The 20,832-nt window shown below is 37.8% G+C and overlaps 1 protein-coding gene across 1 annotated transcript in view; it reads left to right on the top strand.

Moving 5' to 3' along the window:
- Rfx6 (regulatory factor X6) overlaps nt 1-20,832 on the top strand; it is a 52,130-nt gene that overhangs the window by 10,665 nt on the left and 20,633 nt on the right. Inside the window, exons 5-6 of the mRNA XM_057762775.1 lie at nt 5,513-5,590; nt 6,833-6,860. Of these exons, the coding sequence (XP_057618758.1) occupies nt 5,513-5,590; nt 6,833-6,860 (106 nt within the window). The remainder of the gene's footprint in view (nt 1-5,512; nt 5,591-6,832; nt 6,861-20,832) is intronic.

Genomic DNA, 20,832 nt, shown 5'->3' with positions numbered 1-20,832 from the left:
ATAATACATAAAGCTGTACTTTCTTTAACATTTTTAAACTTACGTTTTCAAAAATGAAATTCTATAGGTACCACAGAGTCAAATTGAAGTGTATTTTTTGATTATGAATATTTCAAGAATAATACATTCAGTTGGAATTGAGGTACAAAGCATGGTTCTAAAGAGCTTTGGAGGTATAAAGAATTATAAGATAGGTTATCTGCTGTCAAAATTTTTCACTATTAATATTAATTAATAAGTATTATATTTGCAATGTCAGTGGTAGTTAGCCTCTGGGGATACAAAATGAACAAAACGAGCCTGTTTTTGTCTTTGCCCAAAGTAGCCTAACAAAGTAAGGGGGGTCTGGGTGAGCTCATTTATAGATACCACGCACATGGTGGACTGTTTGAGTCAGTTACATTTTAATTTCTGGTAGACTTTGATCAACCAAATCTTGGTTTTCAGACATGATGGGCAAGAGCTATTATCTTATTTATTAGTGGTGATTTAGTGGGTTAATAAAACTGATATGACAGCTGCTCTTATCACAGCAAGTTATTGCAAGTCCCTGAGCAGCTTAGCTGCATCATTTCCTTATCAGTTATCATTTGTGTAGTGTAAACAGCTAACATCAGGGTGACTAGCTCACTCGGAACATATGTTTCGGGCATTCTATATGATAACTGATGAGAAAAAGAAGCAATGGAAGCATAGGTATATGCCGCTCAGCCAATGAAGGGACGCGCTAGAGACAACTTGAGCATGCTAGCTATGAAAGAGAAACGCAATGGTTCTACTTAGTGTACTGAGAAGCGGTTATAGTTAAATTATGAGCCCAAGAATTAATTATTCCTGTGTGTTCATAACTTGAAAACGACATCAGTCACTTGACATAAGGCACATGTCAGAGGACAGTTGGTGCTAACGAGTGAACACAAGTGTGTTAGAAAATCAGAAAGACTCATTTGGGGATAAGCTTTTTTTTTCCCTAGAGAACATAGCTAATTATACTCAGAATTTTAGTGGTATTTGTAACATTTTTCCCTTAGTGAAATGGATGTACTTATGTAGTGATAAAGGACCGTGCAGTGTTAGAATGGCCAATTAAACAAGCAGCAGGTAGAGATACATAGATCAAAACAGTCAAGCTGGTCTGACTCTTACTTATCACATATTAGCATATGTTCTTCTGTTGTAATATTCCTGGAAACATTTCCTAGCAAGATTTATTTTAGCAGAACCTAGTAATGACAAAACGGTGTTATAAAAGGCTGCAGCGGAGATGCAGGATCCGTGCATGCCCTGCATGAACCCGCTCCTCCCGGGTTTACGGGGTTTATATTTAACTCTAGGGAGGCAGGGGAGCTCGTGCACTATCTCTTCTCTTTTCTGAAAGACACTAAATCATCACTAAGACGATAACAGGTGCTTTGCTAGACCAAAAGAAAGCTTAAGGGGAGACAATTGTTTTATTTGCTCCTGAAGAAGCTAGGTATGAAGCCCAGCAGTGGACAGCATAAAACTCTGAGAAATGTGTCGCCAGCAGCTTCCTATCTAAACATACTACCTCACGTCTGACCTACACAGTATTTAAACATACAACTTTTGCTTTGTTCAAGTGTTTTATTGGTAACATGGAAATTCACAGTGACAGCTGCTTACAAAAAAAAAAAAAAACTATTGGCCTTAAGAAAGTTTATGTTTTATTGGTTTTCAAATCTCTAGAACACAGTGATTTATAAATGTTTGAGGATTTCCTCAAATCTTAGTGCTTAAGCCATGCACGGAGATACTAATGATTACAGGGATAAGGCCACAATGGGATAAATAGCGAAGAGTGGAATTCAGTGGACAGAGAGATTAGTTTTCCTAGGCAATTCCACACGATAACAATATGCCTCAAAGTTGACCTAGAGAGATCCTGTCCCAGGAAGGAAGACATTCCCAGTGAAAAATTCAACAAAGCAAAGGCAGGAGCCAGCACAAGCTCTTTATGGAGCAAGTAATCCAGACAGAAATGGATAAGTTTGCAACATGCTCATGACTGGCTGAAAGGAGTAATCAGATTTTCTTATATCACAGGAGATAAAATATGTTGGTCTCTACCAAAGTTTCAATTATGCTGATAACAGGTACATGACTGTATACGCTTGACCTTAACTGGCAAGTTATTTTTTTTTATAGTTTCTCTATGGCACGTTGTTACCTTTAAAATTTTTTCCATATATTCATTCATTTATTCAGCATGTTTATTGACTTCCCATTACAGGAAGCTTGCAATCTAGAAGGCTTTGTTTACACATGGAAGGTCAAATATAAACCATCCCAATCAATGTTGTAGGTCTTAGAGATTCTTGCTGTGATTTGTGGTACTCTAACTCAGAATGACTCCTAGAGTGTACGTGAGTGCACACGTATTCAAACTATATTTGACTTAAGAATTTCTAATTGTGAGTAAGCTTGGGATACAAAACTAATTCTATCTTCTACATTTCAGGAGTGAAGCTCTCTGAAACTGTGGGTTTTGAATTTTGCCTTCAAACCCATAGGCTGTTAAATAACCTTTAAATGAACCACAGGGTTGGTAAGATGGCTCATGGGATGAAAGAATTTGTCATGCAAGCCTGACAATTGAGAGCTTTCTCTAGGAATTATGGTGGAAGGAGAGAATTGACTCCTGGCAGCTGTCCTTCTCATCTCCACACACAGGCACTCACAGTCACACCACGTGACACACACAACTCGCACATCATGTGCCCACATACACAAAAAGATAATAAATAAAATTTAACATAAATTACTTATTTTTACAAACTTTGTTATGAAGTTGGGATAGTATTTTCCTTATAGAATACATTTGGAATCATGTATGTACAAAGTTCTTTGCATTAGTAGGAATGCAATAAGTGGCAGCAAGTTCTATTATCATTTGCTCGTACCCACTTCAACTCTAGCGTGTGTTAATTGGAACCACCTTTCTTTGCATGTTTTTTTTTTTGTTTTTTTTTTTTCTCCAAGACTGTTAACTCCTCCAGGACAGAGATCCTTCTCTAGCACACAGAACACAGAATACATTTGAAGAGAAGAAGATTCTCTTTCAATAGTTTCCTATCTCTGGGCATGCTCATAAGACAGCATAGATAGCATAAGTTTGGTCATCTCTTCGATCCTAAACGAGGAGACATTACTAATGAGAAAAACTGCTACTTCTTCACTGTGGAGGTGAAGGCCACTGACCAAGTCAGTTCTTTCGTGTCTGTGTTGATATGTCAGTTACATTTCATTATAGAATAAAATGCACAAAATCTTGACATTGAATTCAAGTAGAAACGAATCTTCTATTTGTGAACTTTATTGTTCTAATGATTGGATAAGTAATAAAAAGTAGACGACAAAATCATTTTCTAAAAATAAGGAAGCGGTAAGTGCACATGAAACAATCATAATGTCATGAAGAAAAAAAATACACATCTACACTAGCCAAGATCTTGAAGGGTGTTGCAATTTAAAACAAATCCAACTGCAGGTAATTTTAGAACCTGGAAATGTACTTGCTTCTGTGCTGATCAGTGCTCACCAGAGCAGGACCAGCAGGCATCTAGCTCAAGAGGCCATGAACTGGGATGAACAGCTGGTCTTACTTTCTATGTCTGTTTTGTTCATCATTATTCTGACACTATCACAATGGTCAGACATGATAGACACACTCTAATGTTTATTGAACTCATGGCTACCTCTTTTACTTTACTGGTTGTCTGCCACTTGTGAAGGCCATGTAGTTCTTTATAGAGTGTATGGCAAACCCACTTTACTTTGGGATAAAATTATTGAAACAGGGGTTGGAGATGTGAAACAAGAAGATAAGAGTTCTCATTAGTTAATTAGTGTTTGAAGTCATGCTTAGAATATATTGCTATAGCAAGTGACTTAAGTACAGTTGTTTAAATTGTAAATTTCTAGAGAACAAATAGTAAACTTTGCAAAAGAACACGAAGTTATGATATTTTTCCATTTGAAAAGACTCTCTTGTCTTTGTTTACCACTTCTTTATTTCTTCAAATGCAGTGACATTATAGAGGTGTTTTAGTTCTAAAGATTTAAAATGGAAATAATAATACTTATTCCAAACCCATAAGATCATAGTCCTAATTCCACTATGTCTGACCAAACTCATATAAATCTGACAGTTTATGAATAGTTTAGGTACTGCTGCTATTATTATTTATTATTCACTATTTAATGATTTCTGTTACTGTATTTTCTTTGATCAGGTCTTTATTAATTAGGCTTATTTTACCATAAAATCAGTTCAACATTTCTGAGATTTCATAGACTTATTATTTTTCCAACTCTCTGCTTGTTTTAATACACCATAGGGATCCTCTTGTGTTGTATCACAAAGTATAGCTTTCAACAGTCTATAAAAGTGGAATAGTTATGGGAGTCTTCCTTTCAGGTTAACAGATTACAGTTTTCCTATTCCAAACAGACTTTAAATCTTCCATACTTACAAAATATCGGTCTCATCTATAACATAATTTTAATGTACAGATGTGTATATATAGAGACACGTTAGATTTTAAACTACTATCTAACTCAAGTAATCTTGAGTCAATAGAAACAGCTTCACTGCTATGGGTCTTGTGTTTGGAGGCTCTGATCCCAGTGACCTTCAGCTTCTTGCTTTCCTAGAGCATCAGGAATTCCATATTCAAAATGAATGCCTCCATCCTGACCGCATCTCTTCCCTGGGGCCTTGGAATCCCTGACACTTCTCATCTAAACAGCTTTGTTTTCTTGAGCCCTGGAGACCTATTCCCAATCCATTCACAGGAGGTCACCTTGTCCTACTCATGTGTACATGACCTTAAAGAGTGGCTATGAGAAACTTGTGAGTGGTGGAAAGATCTGGGGTGTGCAGTATTCCTTCCCACAAGTGAACAAAGCAAGAGCTGATAAGTGGTGTAAGGGTGTGCCCTCCCCCCGCACTATCAAGCTATTACCTGGAGTCTAAGAATCCTAAAGTCAAGTCTGTTTTGTTAGGTCCTTATGAGTGTGCAGTATAAGTACAATAGCACAGTAATATCTTATGTAGCCTCACATTTAATTGATTTATATTTTTAAGTAGTTTGGTATTCTATATGTACTCCTGTTCTGGGCCATGGAAATGTTTAGGTATGGAGCTACTACACCAAATTCTTTTTTTTTAAAAAAAAAATTCCTGTTGTCAGAAGAATCGCTTGAAGTACACATCTGTCATTGCTCTATCCACTTTAAACTTATATGGCAATGCCAAAAGTAACATTTTAAAATACAGTTAGTCTGGAGTCCAGGGGAAATGTCCTCATCCTTTAGTTTCATCCACTTCCTGACCTTAGATGTGTGTGGATGGGAAAACATGGAGGAAAGGTAGGCAGTGGTACTGCCCAGGGAGTGTCTTTCGTGGGTGGCAATCCTTACTGGGTTGGTTCAGTTAGTCCTACTTCTCCTCTCTTTCACTAACACAGAAATGGCTCCTGTCTTGCTGTAGGTATCATTACTATGGGATTGGCATCAAAGAGAGCAGTGCATACTACCACTCCGTTTATTCTGGAAAGGGCCTGACAAGGTAGAGTGATGTCATATTCAAAATGCATCTCTGCACTTCTTTAAATATGTACAATGCCTATTCAATAAGATGACTTTGTAACTTTGCTTATTATGAAATTTTTTCTTCTGATCATCAAATGTCAGCTTTGTGAGAATATTGTCGTGATATGGTCTACACCACTTGGTAAATTATATAATTTTAATGGTTAATGAGAAAGTAACAGTGAACTAAGTGCCTCCAAAAGATGAGGAGGATTCAAGGAAACAGAATTGCCTTTAAATTTGCTCTTCCTCAGGGACTGGGGAGATGGCTCAAGGGTTAAGAATTGACACTTGTTCTTGTGGCAGGCCCACATCTTCCAACTAACAACTATTCAAAACTCCAGTCCAGGCACCTAGTGCATCTTCTGGCCTCTATGGGCAAAGCACATACATGGTACACAGACATTCATGCAGCCAAAACCACCAGTACACATAACATAAAAATAAGTATCTTCTATATATTCTCATCTATTCATAAGATTGGATCTATTTTCAGGCTGGATTCAATAAAAAGTAAAGTTTAAAAATGTAAGAATTTTGAAGAGACAGTTGATTTAAAATTTTGTGCATCTGAATAATACCTTACCAACACAAGAGATTGCTATAATAATTACTCAACACGTAATCTTTGAGTACCCTCTTACTTAGTATGACAGTAAGATACAATTGTCCCATTTGAGTCTCTGTGACAAAAATCCATGTTACTCTAAAGATCCCACTGTTTTAAGCTGCCAGTGACTATCAGGAGCAGGATATTAATATATGAGGTTATAGTCAATAAGACCTCTGGGTACACAAAGTTTAGAAGAATGTTGGAACAGACGAATTAAACTGCTCCTGGGTTTCCTCATGGTGTGGTTACTGAGAATTACTTGTAGCTCTTAGAAAAAGAATTCACCTTAGGGAAAAATACATCACTTTAGTTATGCTAAGATTAATTTGGATGTTACAGAAGCAGGTTACTAGTGAATATCCACAATAAAATGTAAATACAGGCTAGGACACATACAAACTTTTAGTATAAAGTATCTTTCTTTACCTCGAATCTTACCCGACTTCCTGAGATACCCTTTATTTTAATTTATTCCACAATGCACATTTTCTTAGATGTTTGAGCAGTAATGATGTTATGAACAGGCTACTTTCATGTCCTTTTTGTTTTCTTGGATGCTATAATTATAATTTATTTCAAACTAATGGAAATCATATGATTTTTAAGGTTTTCAGGGAGCAAACTGAAGAATGAGGTAAGAATGCTTTTTATCTCTGTTTCACATATGTGTTTTTAGCTCAGAGGGTTTTGTTCCTTAAATATACAAGTAAATGTTATTCATTGGGAGCTCTAGAAACTGATGACTCCAAATACAGGTAAGTCAAACTTTGAGTGAAAATGTTAGCATAGACCTGCTTAGCAGCTACCAGTTCACTTGGGAGAGATAATTTTTGGTAATCTAATACCACATACTTAGAAAATTGAGAAGTAGACCCGCATTGACCTAAGAACTTCTACTTCAATAATTAGAAGTGCTCTAGTAGAGAATACAGAAAGAGTTGGTATTAACAGTTGTCAAGAAGCCACAGTGCTATACTGTACTGTGGTATGTTCTGCTACTTTGTACACACATACACGCATATATACATGCACACTCTCACGCATGTACTGTCTCACACCCACATATGCATGCACTCAACACACACACTGTAAGTAATCTTTTCCCCTTGGCTTCCTCTCCAACCTCTCCTTAAAGAACAGATCAGCAAACTGACTTTATCTAAATGAGTTAGGCTACCATTAGGGACTGCATGGCTAATTAGGCACATGATAAGACCTTCATTATCTCCAGTTTAACTAATCATTAAAACAAGGTGCCACAGAACTAAATGCACAGGACAGTGTGTTGTGCGGTAAATCCTAACCAAAGGTAAAGTGTAACTCCATTAGTTTGATGAAATAATGCAAGCACATTATCTTAAAAAATAATAAAAGCCCTCAACCTTCTGAAATGACCAGCTTCTTTGCAATACTTTTAAAACAGTTAATGGTTAATTACATAATAAACTACAGGTTGCTATTTTATCAAGGAAATAATAGCTTTTCATTAAGTAAACAATTAGGAAACTGCAAAAATATTGACATAGAAATACACTTTGTTTCATTAAAGACTAGGCCAATAGAGATTTTAAGTGATTTTACTAGGGGTTTAAACGATTTTGCTCAGGTGTTCTTCCCATCCAATGAGGTAGCAGAACTGATCTATCCAGTGATCTGCCCCGTGTACAGCACATCTTAGCTCACAGAGGAAAAGGAAACTGCTTCCCAAATCTACCTTTTCCTCCTGCGGTGACTACACTACTAATGCAGATGTAGTAATAAAGGCACATCATACGGATTGTGTGTTTTCTACAGGCACCTGGAACAATAGTAAAGCATCTTTGAAAAGATGATTAAAATCGACACGCAAAAGAGCTTTGTAAAGGCTCAGAACTAAGTAATTTGTTGCAGGTAGAGGACCAAGTTCAAGGCTTTGCATCTGTCAGACAGTTCCTAAGCTGCACCCCCACCCACCTAAAGTAATTTCTGAATGATATTTGCTCAACAAAATTGAAATTTTAAAGTTATTTTGTGCTTAAGGTAATCACACAATTGCTGTTTGCTAAGGACAAGAAACAATCGGTGCAAATCTATGTATAGTTCAGGTTATTTGAACATTAATAACGCTGAGATAGCTTGAGTAGCTGCCAATACTGTTGATTTACAGCCAGAGCAAGTAGGTCTGAGAGACACATGGGCTTTAAAATAATCAAAAGAGGGCTCTGCATTTTAAACACACGGTCAAAGCAATTAATTCACATATTCATGGTGCTACAATCTCTAGGGACAAGGTAGTATGTGGATATTTGTGTGGAATTTAAGACCTGTATTTGTGAATAAACATTTTTTTTCTTGCTGATTTTTTTTATTAATTAATTAATTTAATTATTAAAGATTTCTGCCTCTTCCCCGCCACCACCTCCCATTCCCTCCCCCTCCCCCAATCAAGTCTTCCTTCCTCCTCAGCCCAAAGAGCAAGCAGGTTTCTCTGCCCTGTGGGAGGTCCAAGGACCACCCACCTCCATCCAGGTCTATTAAGGTGAGCATCCAAACTACCTGGGCTCCCACAAAGCCATTACGTGCAATAGGATCAAGAACCCATTGCCATTGTTCTTCAGTTCTCAGTAGTCCTCATTGTCCATTATGTTCAGCGAGACCGGTTTTGTCCCATGCTTTTTCAGTCCCCGGCCAGCTGGCCTTGGTGAGTTCCCGATAGATCGTACCCATTGCCTCAGTGTGTGGGTGCACCCCTCGCCGTCCTGAGTTCCTTGCTCGTGCTCACTCTCCTTCTGCTCCTCCTTTGGATCGTGAGACTTCAGTCCAGTGCTCCAATGTTGGTCTCTGTCTCTGTCTTCTTTCATCGCCTGATGAAGGTTAATATTCAGGGGGATGCTTATATGTTTTTCTTTGGGTTCACCTTCTTATTTAGCTTCTCTAGAGTCACGAATTATAGTCTCAATGTCCTTTATTTATGGCTAGAAACCAAATATGAGTGAGTACATCCCATGTTCCTCTTTTTGGGTCTGGCTTACCTCACTCAGGATAGTGTTTTCAATTTCCGTCCATTTGTATGCAAAATTCAAGAAGTCATTGTTTTTTACTGCTGAGTAGTACTCTAATATGTATATATTCCATACTTTCTTCATCCATTCTTCCATTGAAGGACATCTAGGTTGTTTCCAGGTTCTGGCTATTACAAACACTGCTGCTATGAACATAGTTGAGCATATACTTTTGTTGTATGTTTGGGCATCTCTTGGGTATATTCCCAATAGTGGTATTGCTGGGTCAAGAGGTAGGTTGAACCCGACTTTCCTGAGAAACCGCCACACTGCTTTCCAAAGTGGTTGCACAAGTTTGCATTCCCACCAGCAATGGATGAGAGTGCCCCTTTCTCCACAACCTCTCCAGCAGAGGCTATCATTGGTGTTTTTGATTTTAGCCATTCTGACCGGTGTAAAATGGTATCTTAATGTTGTCTTGATTTGCATTTCCCTGATTGCTAAGGAAGTTGAGCATGATCTTAAGTGTCTTTTGGCCATTTGAACTTCTTCTGTTGAAAAGTCTCTGTTCAGCTCAGTGCCCCATTTTATAATTGGATTGATTAACCTTTTACGGTCTAATTTCTTGAGTTGTTTGTATATTTTGGATATCAGACCTTTGTCAGTGGCGGGGTTGGTGAAGATCTTCTCCCAGTCAGTGGGTTGCCTTTCTGTCTTAGTGACAGTGTCCTTTGCTTTACAGAAGCTTCTCAGTCTCAGGAGGTCCCATTTGTTCAATGATGTCCTTAGTGTTTGTGCTGCTGGGGTTGTACGTAGGAAGTGTTCTCCTGTGCCCATGTGTTGTAGAGTACTTCCCACTTTCTCTTCTATCAGGTTCAGTGTATTTGGACTGATATTGAGGTCTTTAATCCATTTGGACTTGAGTTTTGTGCATGGCGATAGATATGGATCTATTTTCATTCTTCTACAGATTGACTTCCAATTTTGCCAGCACAATTTGTTGAAGATGCTCTCTTTTTTCCATTGTATACTTTTAGCTCCTTTATCGAAAATCAGGTGTTCATAGGTTTGTGGGCTAAAGTCAGGGTCTTCTATTCTATTCCATTGGTCGACTTCTCTGTTTTTATGCCAGTACCAAGCCGTTTTCAGTACTGTAGCTCTGTAATAGAGTTTGAAGTCAGGGATGGTAATGCCTCCAGACAATCCTTTATTGTATAAGATTGTTTTGGCTATCCTGGGTTTTTTGTTTTTCCATATAAAGTTGATTATTGTCTTCTCCAGATCTGTGAAGAATTTTGATGGGATTTTGATGGGGATTGCGTTGAATCTATAGATTGCTTTTGGTAGAATTGCCATTTTTACTATGTTGATCCTCCCAATCCAAGAGCAAGGGAGGTCCTTCCATTTTCTGGTGTCCTCTTCAATTTCTTTCTTCAACGACCTAAAGTTCTTGCCAAATAGATCTTTCACTTCCTTGGTCAGAGTTACCCCAAGGTATTTTATGCTATTTGTGGCTATCGTGAAAGGTGATGCTTCTCTGATTTCCCTCTCTGCTTCCTTATCCTTAGTGTATAGGAAGGCAACTGATTTTTTGGAGTTGATTTTGTATCCTGCCACATTACCAAAGGTGTTTATCAGCTGTAGGAGTTCTTTGGTAGAGTTTTTGGGGTCGCTTATGTATACTATCATATCATCTGCAAATAATGAAAGCTTAACTTCTTCCTTTCCAATATGGATCCCCTTGATCCCCTTATGTTGTCTTATTGCTATTGCTAGAACTTCAAGCACTATATTGAAGAGGTATGGAGAGAGTGGACATCCTTGTCGTGTTCCTGATTTTAGTGGGATGGCTTTGAGTTTTTCTCCATTTAATTTAATGTTAGCTGTCGGCTTGCTGTAAATAGCTTTTATTATATTTAGGTATGCCCCTTGTATCCCTAATCTCTCCAAGACCTTTATCATAAAGGAGTGTTGAATTTTGTCGAATGCTTTTTCAGCATCTAATGAAATGATCATATGGTTTTTTTCTTTCAGTTTATTTATATGGTTGATTACATTGATAGATTTGCGTATGTTGAACCAGCCCTGCATCTCTGGAATGAAGCCTACTTGATCATAATGGATAACTTTTCTAATGTGTTCTTGGATTCGGTTTGCCAGTATTTTATTGAGAATTTTTGCGTCGATGTTCATGAGTGAGATAGGCCTGTAATTCTCTTTCTTGGTTGGGTCTTTGTGTGGTTTTGGTATCAGGGTAACTGTAGCTTCATAAAAGGAATTTGGCAATGATTCTTCTGTTTCTATAAACATTTTAAGACAATCAAAATTCTTAAGATCACAAAGTAACTGCACTTACTGCTCTCCCTCTTTGTTTTGTTTTAATTATTGTTTAGCTTCTGCTGTGGCCAACTTTTGTTTGCTTTTATATTTTTGAAATACTTACAGCTTGGCAAAGCTATGAAGAATAAATAATAAAATCGCATATACTCACCATCCCTACTAAGATTTGAGAACAAAGATGCACATTTCCCCTTCAAACTGGAAAGAGGAAAGGCAAATTCAGAGGGAGGATGCACGCTCTATGATAGAAACTGAGGCAGCATCTCTTAGGTGGTGTCTTTCAGGTCACATGACATGAAGCAACAGGGGAGAAAGAAGTTTGAGGAGTGGAGGGAGGCCTAGGGTAGGGGGAAGGTGGAGGCAGCAGAGGAGGGAATGGAGTGGGAACTGGAATTGGTATGTAACATGAGAAAAGATTTTTTAAAAATACAAATTTAATAAAAAATAAGAAAAAGAAAAGGAAATAGATTCTTTTCTCATACAATATATCCTGATTATAATTTTCCTTCCCCCTGCTCCTCACAGCTCCTCCCTTCTTCCCACACCTCCAAATCCATTCTATTTCTGTCTCTCATTAGAAAAGAAACAGTCTTCTAAGAGATAACCACCAACATGGTAAAATAAAATATAATATGTAGCTCTAAATATCATATCAAATTTGGACACAGCATCCTAACAGGAGGAAAAAAAGTCCCAAGGGTGGGCACAAGAGTCAGAGACCCACTTGTTCTCACAGCAAGAGTCCTATAAAAATACTAAACTGATACTGACATTACATAAAGGACCTGGTGTAGACCCGTGTATGCACTGTGTTTGGCACTTCAGTCTCTGTGAGCTCATATGCACCTTTCTTAGTTGATTCAGAGGGCCTCGCTCTGCTGATGTCCTCTACCTACTCTGGCTTTTATAATAGCTCCACATACTCTTGGATGGAATTCCCTAAGCTCCAAGGCAAGGGATTAGCAGGGACCTCCCATTTAGACTCTTGCTCTCCCTATAATGTTTGGTTGTGGGTCTCTGCATCTGTTCCCATGTGTTGCTTGAGCAAGCTTTCTGGTGGTGACTGGACAAGGCACTGATCTACAGAAAACCATGAGGATTCATTTTATGGATCTTTTTTTAAAGATCAGTAGTGTTTGGTTATACCCTAGGTCTTTGGACCATCTAGTCTCTGGTTCTTGGTTACCCAAACAGTGCCAGGCACACATTCCTTCTGGTGAAGCGGGTCTGAAGTTAAATCAGATGCTGGTTAACTACTCCCATAAGTTCTGTGCCACCGTTTCCCTAGCATATTTTGCAGGCAGGACAGATTAGGTCAAAGGTTTTTGGCCAAGTTGGTTTCCACAAGATACCAATTTTATTGATATTTAACTTCTTGTTTCTTTTGGAGTAGTATTGTTTGTAGTGTTTTTAATAATATGTGTTACCATTTTTCTTGTAGTTTAAGGTTATCTTTAGTACAAATAGGAATCCTTACTCAATGGAATGAATAAAATGACTATTTACTCTCTCATCTCCTTACCGCACAACGTTTAAACGGTTTTTTTTTGTGTTTTTTTTTTTTTTTTTGATTTTGCCTTTTGGTGACTCAGTGAATTTAGTTTGAGTTGATTGAAGAAGCTTGGACGAGGGTTATTTACAGGTGCTGACCTTATTAGTCGCTTACCATGGAAGGAAATATCTCCTCTATTCCTAGAAACCACTGATTACCTATAGCTATAGTCTTAGAAAAATGCAGAGTCTTGTGATACCACCCTTACATAACAATAACTATATACGTCCTACAAATATTCCATTAAGGACAAGGCCTTTTGAGTCCCTCTCAACTCCTCGATCAATACAGATGGGCCCAATATCGTACAGGTCTTACATAAGCAATCATACTCACTGAGAGTTCAAGAGTGTCGTGGATGAACAGCTCATTGGTTTCCTACTCCAGGCACTGGTATAGTAATTGAATAATCCTATTGTTCCTGAGAGTAGTTGTATCTACCCATGCAAAATACCTCTGGTCAAACTCTTTCTTAAAACTTTAGCTTTTGTTTAACTCATAAAGTAGCAAATTACCTTATGGTTTTAAAATACAGACTTAGTTTTGATTGACCCTCTCCTCGCCCCATCCTTTCACTTGTCCCTGCCCTATTTTCTCACTTCCAGCCTGTCCCTCCCAGTATCCCCTACTGTTTTCATATCCCCTGTGCTTACTCTCCTCTACAACCTCCCCAAAACCTCTTCTTTCCAAGAACTCTAATGGTCTCTTTTTTCTTTACATACAAATACACATTTATAAAATTTATAAACTAGCATTGTCATATGAGAGAAAGCATGTGATCTTTGTGTGTCTGAGCTCAGGTTACCTAACTTAATATATTTTCTAGTTCCATTTTGATAGCACAAATTTCACTTTTCTTTATGCACAACTGGATAAAATTATATTTTATATATATATATATATGTAGTAGAATATATATGTATCATCCATTCTAGTTGGTGTATATCTATACTGATTTTCCTTTTCTTGTTGCTATAACTAGAGTATCTTGGATGTGCACATTTCTCTGTCATAAGATACAGGACCCTTTGAGCAGATACGTAGGAGTGGTACTGCTGAGCCTTAGGGCAGATCTATATTTAGTTTGTTTTGAGAAATTTCCGTACTAGCAGAGGCTGCCCAGTCTCCACATCCATTAGCAGTAAATAAGCTTTCCCTTCCCGACCCACTCACCAGCGTTTGTTGACATTTGTTTTCTTGAGGCCAACCATGATGACTGGTTGAGATGGAAACTCAGTGTGTCAGCGTGTTCATGTGCTCTGTGTGTGGAATTGTGTGTGAGAGCGAGGACACACACACATGCCACAGTGTGCTTATGGAGGTCAGAGGAAACAGTGGGTGTCAGTTCCCACCTTCCACTTTGGGACAGGCTGTCTTTGCTCTTTGCTGCCGTGTCTAAGAGATAACCGACCAGAGTGGACCAGGGATCCGCCTTCCTCCAGCTCTCTTTTTGCCTCAGGAGTGTCGGGTTATAGACACATGCTACATCTCTGAGACTGCAGGTAACTCATGAGGGTTCAACCCCTCACACCTGCACAGCAAGCCGCTTTGGCCACCAAGTCATCTCAGCTGTCAAGTTCATGTTTCTACTTTGGGAAACACTCTTCATTTTCTTATTCTATATCTCAATTGGATTTTTTTCTTGCTTAGTTTTGAAAGTTCCTTGTATATTGCAGATACTATTTTTCTGTCAGATGTATACCCAGGGAAGATTTCTCTCATTCTACAGGTTGTCTCTGACTCATTTAACTGATTGTTTTGCTATTTGGAGCCTTTTGAATTTCATATGGTCCCATTTATTAGTCATTAGCCTTATTTCACAAACAACCAGATCCCTACTTAGAAACTTCTTCATTCTCTTTAAGGGTTTTCCTGGATTTTTTTCTCTAGCAGGATGAGAGAGAAATAGGAACTTGCTTCATTCTTCACAATGTAGATAATTAGTTTTCCCAGCACCATTTGTTAAAGATTCTGCCTTTTCTCCAATGAGTATTTTTGGCATCTTAGTCAAAAAAATCAAGCTGTGATAGTAAGGCAGGTTCCTTTCCCTGTTTTCTGATTTGGGGTAAATTTTGTCTCAGACATCTAGAAATACCAAAGTCCTTAGAGAATAATCTCTTTCTCATAAATTATTTATCTCTATTTTTATTAAGTGAAGAAAATTCTTCAATAGCCGGCTTGTTTCTCCTTCACACTAACTGTTCATGGGCAGTTGAGCAATGTTGTATCAAGACCAATCTCAAGCGCTCCCTCCTTGGGATATGCTTTTCAAATATTTGCAGACTGTTATCACGTCCTCCTTTGTCATCATGTAGGCACACTGGGCCACTTAGCCCCTCTCTTTGTGCTCCTCACAGTCAGACACTCTTACCTTATAATCACGTTTGTCTCTTTTCTGTAGGGTCCTTCTTTTTTGTTCCTAGAAATAAGATTAATAGTTTACCCACAAATATTGGAGTCACCACCAGAGCAAGAAGAAAATCAAACAAAGTGCAAGAAAAGAAACACCCAAAGAAACAAAGCAGACTAGTTCTGTGGCCAGTCTGTAGTACATAACCTGGCATTTCTGGGAGCAGCAGCATAGCAATAAGAACACAAAAAGATAGCCAGTCCTTGATACTTTTGTGCCACACACTCTGAAGAGCATAGTATCATTTATAACCTTTGCCATCTTTGTCCACAATTCCTAGCATACACAAAGAAATGTATTTTTAAAAGTCTTCTTTGGGTTGCTTTGCTTCTTGCACATCTTCTGCCTGTATCACTAGCTACAATTATACAAAGGTATTACCCATACAGAAACTTTAAACTATTAAGATAAAAGCGTATACTCTGCTCTGTAATGTTTTCTAGCATGCTAAGCAATTTTGCTAGGAAATTTCTATTTATAACATCCCAATACACAGAGATATGCATGCATGACCTACTGCACTGATTAAAAGAGAGAAGTCCTTTGTACAGCGTTCCTCCTCTTTCCTCTCTACTATGTAAAGGTTAGTGATCTCTAGGATACAATCTTATATTTCTGTCTCAGCTTTATGACTGATGAATACATTCCTAACCAATTCTGTTGCTTATGCTTTGTTCAGTTTTACTTTCTATACATTTCACATTTGTTCTATGAATTTGTTTTTATTTAGTTAGCAAATTTTTGTTGTTTACAAATGATAAATATAAAGTTCCAGTTCCTGTGTTTTGTACTATTATAAAGAACTCCACTATAGGGAAACACCAAAATGCATTTGTTCATTATATATTTAATGAATATGGAAAGCAATATCGATAAGAGCATTTCCAGATGCTCATATATAGGAGTGGAAGTTCCAGATTCTAGCACATACTTGAACTTCAATTTACTATATCCTTTTTGTGTTTATTTAATTTTTAGAATAAAATTCCCTTCTTACCTCCTTTTGTGTATATTCTCTGACACTTTGTGGTTACCACTTTATCATATTTAATATCCTGAAGGTATAACACTCCAGACTGAATTCATAGCAGCTTAATCTCAGTGATGCATAAAAATGACTGCTACAACCTCCATTTTCATCTTTTCCAGTTATGCCACATATTACATTATATATATATATATGTGTGTGTGTGTGTGCCCCAAAATATAAATTAATTGTTAGTATATGAAATTACATAGAAAACAAAATGTGGAGGTAACAAACAAAAGTTTCTACTGATAACTATTTTTCTTCCCATATCTCTGAGAATGCCTTCCTTTCTTCTGGCTTTTTAAATAATACTTTATTAAACCTGTGAGAAATTCATAAAGTCTATTTCAGTCATATTCACTATCTCATCGATCCCACTGATTCCTCCCAGATCTACCCACCCATCTCTCCACTCCTTCCCTTATTTCCTCCCTTTCTCCCCTATTTTCTTTAATTATTATTGTTGCATGCATACATGCTCATAAGTACATAAGTACAACCGGCTGAGTTTATTTAGTGTTGCTTATATTAATATTCCTTCAGGGTTGACCATTTGGATAACTAATTAGAAAGCTCATCCCAGAGAAAGACTGATTCTCCCACTCACATAAGACATTTATTATCTATAGCTCTCAGTTGAGCTCTCTTTATCTAGGTTAGAACCTTGTGAGAATTCCCCTGTCCACACTCACATATCACCTGGTGATGTCATTGTACAGATCTTGTTCATACAACCATAATCTTATGATTTTATAGTTCAGCCTTCCTGTTGCATGTAGAAGACACAGTCTCTCAACAGATGTCTTGTTCCTTTGGCTCTTACTACCTGTCTGGCTCCCTTTCCCTCATGTTTCCTGAGGAATGAGTACAGGAGTTACAATTTCTCAACTGGGACTGGGCACTTCACAGTTTTTCTCTAAATTTTGGCCAATTATGTCTTCCTGTAATGATCTCCACTTACTGCAAAAGGAAGCTTCTTTGATGAGAGGGAAAGCTACATTATCTGTGGTTATAAAGATAAGTGTAGTACTTAGAATACAGTTCAAAATTATGCAGATTTGGGAGGATGGCAATAGTGGTTCTCCTCTAAGCTCCATGGCATCACCAGCCAGGGGTAGTTGGTTAGACTTTCAGCAGAAGGTATGAAATCCCTCCTATTGAATGGGTCCTAAGTCTAATTAGACAGATGTTGATTACCCCCAGGATAAGAGTACTACTATTGCACCGTCAAGGGTATCTTGCCCACAATGGTCATCATTGTGGTTCATAGGTCCACAGGTGGGTAGGACTTGTTTTCCTCCCTTGGCAGTTTGAATAGCACCCCCAGTACTATAAGATTAGTTCTCAGGAAGGAGTCTTCAAGGGTAATTCCAGTTCCATTCCTCTCAGTCTTGCATATGAAGTGTGTGGTGTCTTCAGCAAGACAGGCCTAACTTGCAAGTTATGGGAGGAAGCTAAGGTCAACAGTGATAGCCTATACTGGTTTCAGGAGAATCTCGTGCACAGCCCCTGACCAACAACTTGAAAGATTTTTCAAGTCTGGTACTGAGGGTTTTGTTAACTAGTGTATGGCTTTTGGGGGAGTCATTATCTCCCCAAATGAGTTAACTTAATTCAAACTATATATATGTTATACAGATGTATATATGTACATATATACATAATTTATATACATTATATATAATTTTAGGTCATCATAAAATTATTACTATGGCTTTTCCAAACTTCCTTAGTATTATTTACCCTCCGCTCCCCCTCTCATGCTTACTACCCTCCTCAGTTAAAAGTTTCTGCCCTGATTTTTTTCAATTCTCCTTTCATAGCACTTGGCTCTGCTAGTCCTGTCTCTAGAGTACCTTCTCCCACCTCCCCCTACTTGGTCCTTCTCTACTTTCCTAGTTTCTATGGTTACTCTAGGTTACATACTCACATCTAAACATTTAGAGCTAGGAACTATGCATAAGAGAGAACGTGTGAGTATCTGTCTCTCTGGGTCTGGGTTAACTCATTATGATACTTTCTTGTTCCACCAATTTACCTGCAAAGGTTGTGATTTTAGGTTTTCTTTGTAGCTGAATAGCATTCCACAGTGTAGATATGCCACATTTTCATCATAAATTCAGCAGCCATAGAACATTTAGGTTATTTCCACTTCTTAGCTTTTGTCAATAGAGCGATAAATACAGCTGAACCAGTATTTGTCAAGTAGGATGTCTTGTCCTTTGGGCATATTCCAAAGAGTGAAATGGCTCGGTTATATACCAGATATACTTTTAGCTTTTTGAGGTTTTTCCATGATGATATCGATAGTGGCTGAACCAGTCTGCAATCCCACCAAGAGTGAATGAGCATTCCCTTCCCCTACCTGCTTACCAGAATTTGTTGTCAGCTGTTTTGTTGATCTTTACTGCCCCAGCTCAGGTGAGATAAAATTTTATAGTTGCTTTGGTTTTCATTTCCATCAATGCTAGAGAAAATTAACATTTTTTTGAAATACTGCTTACCTATTTTTATTTTTTCTATTGTGAACTCTATTCAAATCTATAGTCCATTTTTAATTAGTTCATGGTTTTTAACTGTTTTTTGAGCTTTTTATAGATTCTGCATTTATATCCTCTGTCAGGTGTATAGATGGCAAAGATCCTTATCCAGTCTGTGGGCTCCCCTTTTACTTAGTTGATTGCTGCCTTAGCTGTTTAGGGTTTTAGACTTATAAGGTCCCATGTATGAATTGTTGATCTTAATTCCTGGACATATGGAGTCCTATGCATAAAGCCCCTTCCTACACCTACATCGGAAAGAATACTACCTAGGTTGCTTTTTTTTTCTCCTAGAAGTTTTGATGTTTCAGGTTTTACAATGAGATTATAACTTGGCCTGTCATTAAAAACAAAATTCTTTCCAGGCATGGTGTTGCATGCCTTTTGTCCCAACATTCAGGAGGCAGAGGCAGATAAATCTCTATGAATTAGAGGCCAGCCTGGTCTACAAAGTGAGTTTCAGGACAATCAGGGCTGTTACACAGAGAAACCTTGCCTCAAATCAAACAACAAAAACAAAACAAAATTCTTCATTTTGATACAGTTAGCATTTTTTTCTTCTTGGCCTATCATACCCATCTTTGAGGGTACAATGACAATGGTCATATATGGCAAAACCAAAGCATAGAGAGTCTTTGAAATAGATCTTGAATTATGAAGACTAATTAAATGGAGTGGGTTGAAATCAACTTGCAATTATATCAGAAGATGAGGATTATTTCTGTAATAGTTCTTGACTATTCTTAAATTTTTATTCAATATTTACTAAACTTGAAAATAGAGGATATGGCTAAAATTTATAACAATTATGAAAATTGATTTGCATGTTAATCTAATATTGGTTTAAAGCTTATATAGAATCGTTCCATTTGAAACTAGTGATTTTTCAAGTGTTTGATGTTTAAAGACTCGAGAGTCTCCTGAACATTTTCCTGTTTTACCATGAAAAATCTAGAAGTATATACAACGCCAGGTACTTATAAGACAGGGTGGGAACCCTGCCTACATAAATCAGTAATATGTCTCATAAACATATTCAACATGACCTAGACGAACAAGGAAACATGAGAAACCCAGAAGTCTGAAGAAACTAGAAGGTAGAACAAAATTCCTTCCTTCCTATCCTTTACCATATTCATAATTTTATTCCTGATTCAAATTTTTGATTTTTCCCTTTTAGTTTTAATTTTGTTTTCTGAGGCAAAGTCTCAGGTGGTCCAGGTTACCTCAGACTCTATGCAGCTGAGATCACCCTTGTGTAGTAGAAGCTGCCGGCCGCTTCCTGCCACCCAGCTCCTGGCTGCCTGGCTAGCTTATGCCCCAAAATAATTACACGGAAACTGTATTCTTTTAAACACTGCTTGGCCCATTAGCTCTAGCCTCTTACTGGCTAACTCTCACATCTTGATTAACCCATTTCTAATAATCTGTGTAGCACCACGAGGTGGTGTCTTACCGGGAAAGATTCAGCATGTCTGACCTGGTGGCTGGATCCATGGTGTCTGGCCTCACTTCCCTTCTTCCCAGCATTCTGTTCTGTCTACTCCACCCACCTAAGGGCTGACCTATAAAATAGGCCAAGGCAGTTTCTTTATTAACCAATGAAAGTAACACATACATCACCCTTGACTACTAGTTTTTCTGTTTCTTCCTCCTAAGGGTAACCGCTTCTGAAAAGTTTAACTTGTTTCAGAGTAGGAACAATTAGTCTGGTCTATGGGCCACAGTAAACAGACATTTACTCTTCCTGGGT

The sequence above is a fragment of the Chionomys nivalis genome, chromosome 2, assembly GCF_950005125.1.
Source record: "Chionomys nivalis chromosome 2, mChiNiv1.1, whole genome shotgun sequence".
Classification (NCBI taxonomy): domain Eukaryota; kingdom Metazoa; phylum Chordata; class Mammalia; order Rodentia; family Cricetidae; genus Chionomys; species Chionomys nivalis.
This window is presented reverse-complemented; position numbering and strand designations above follow the sequence as displayed.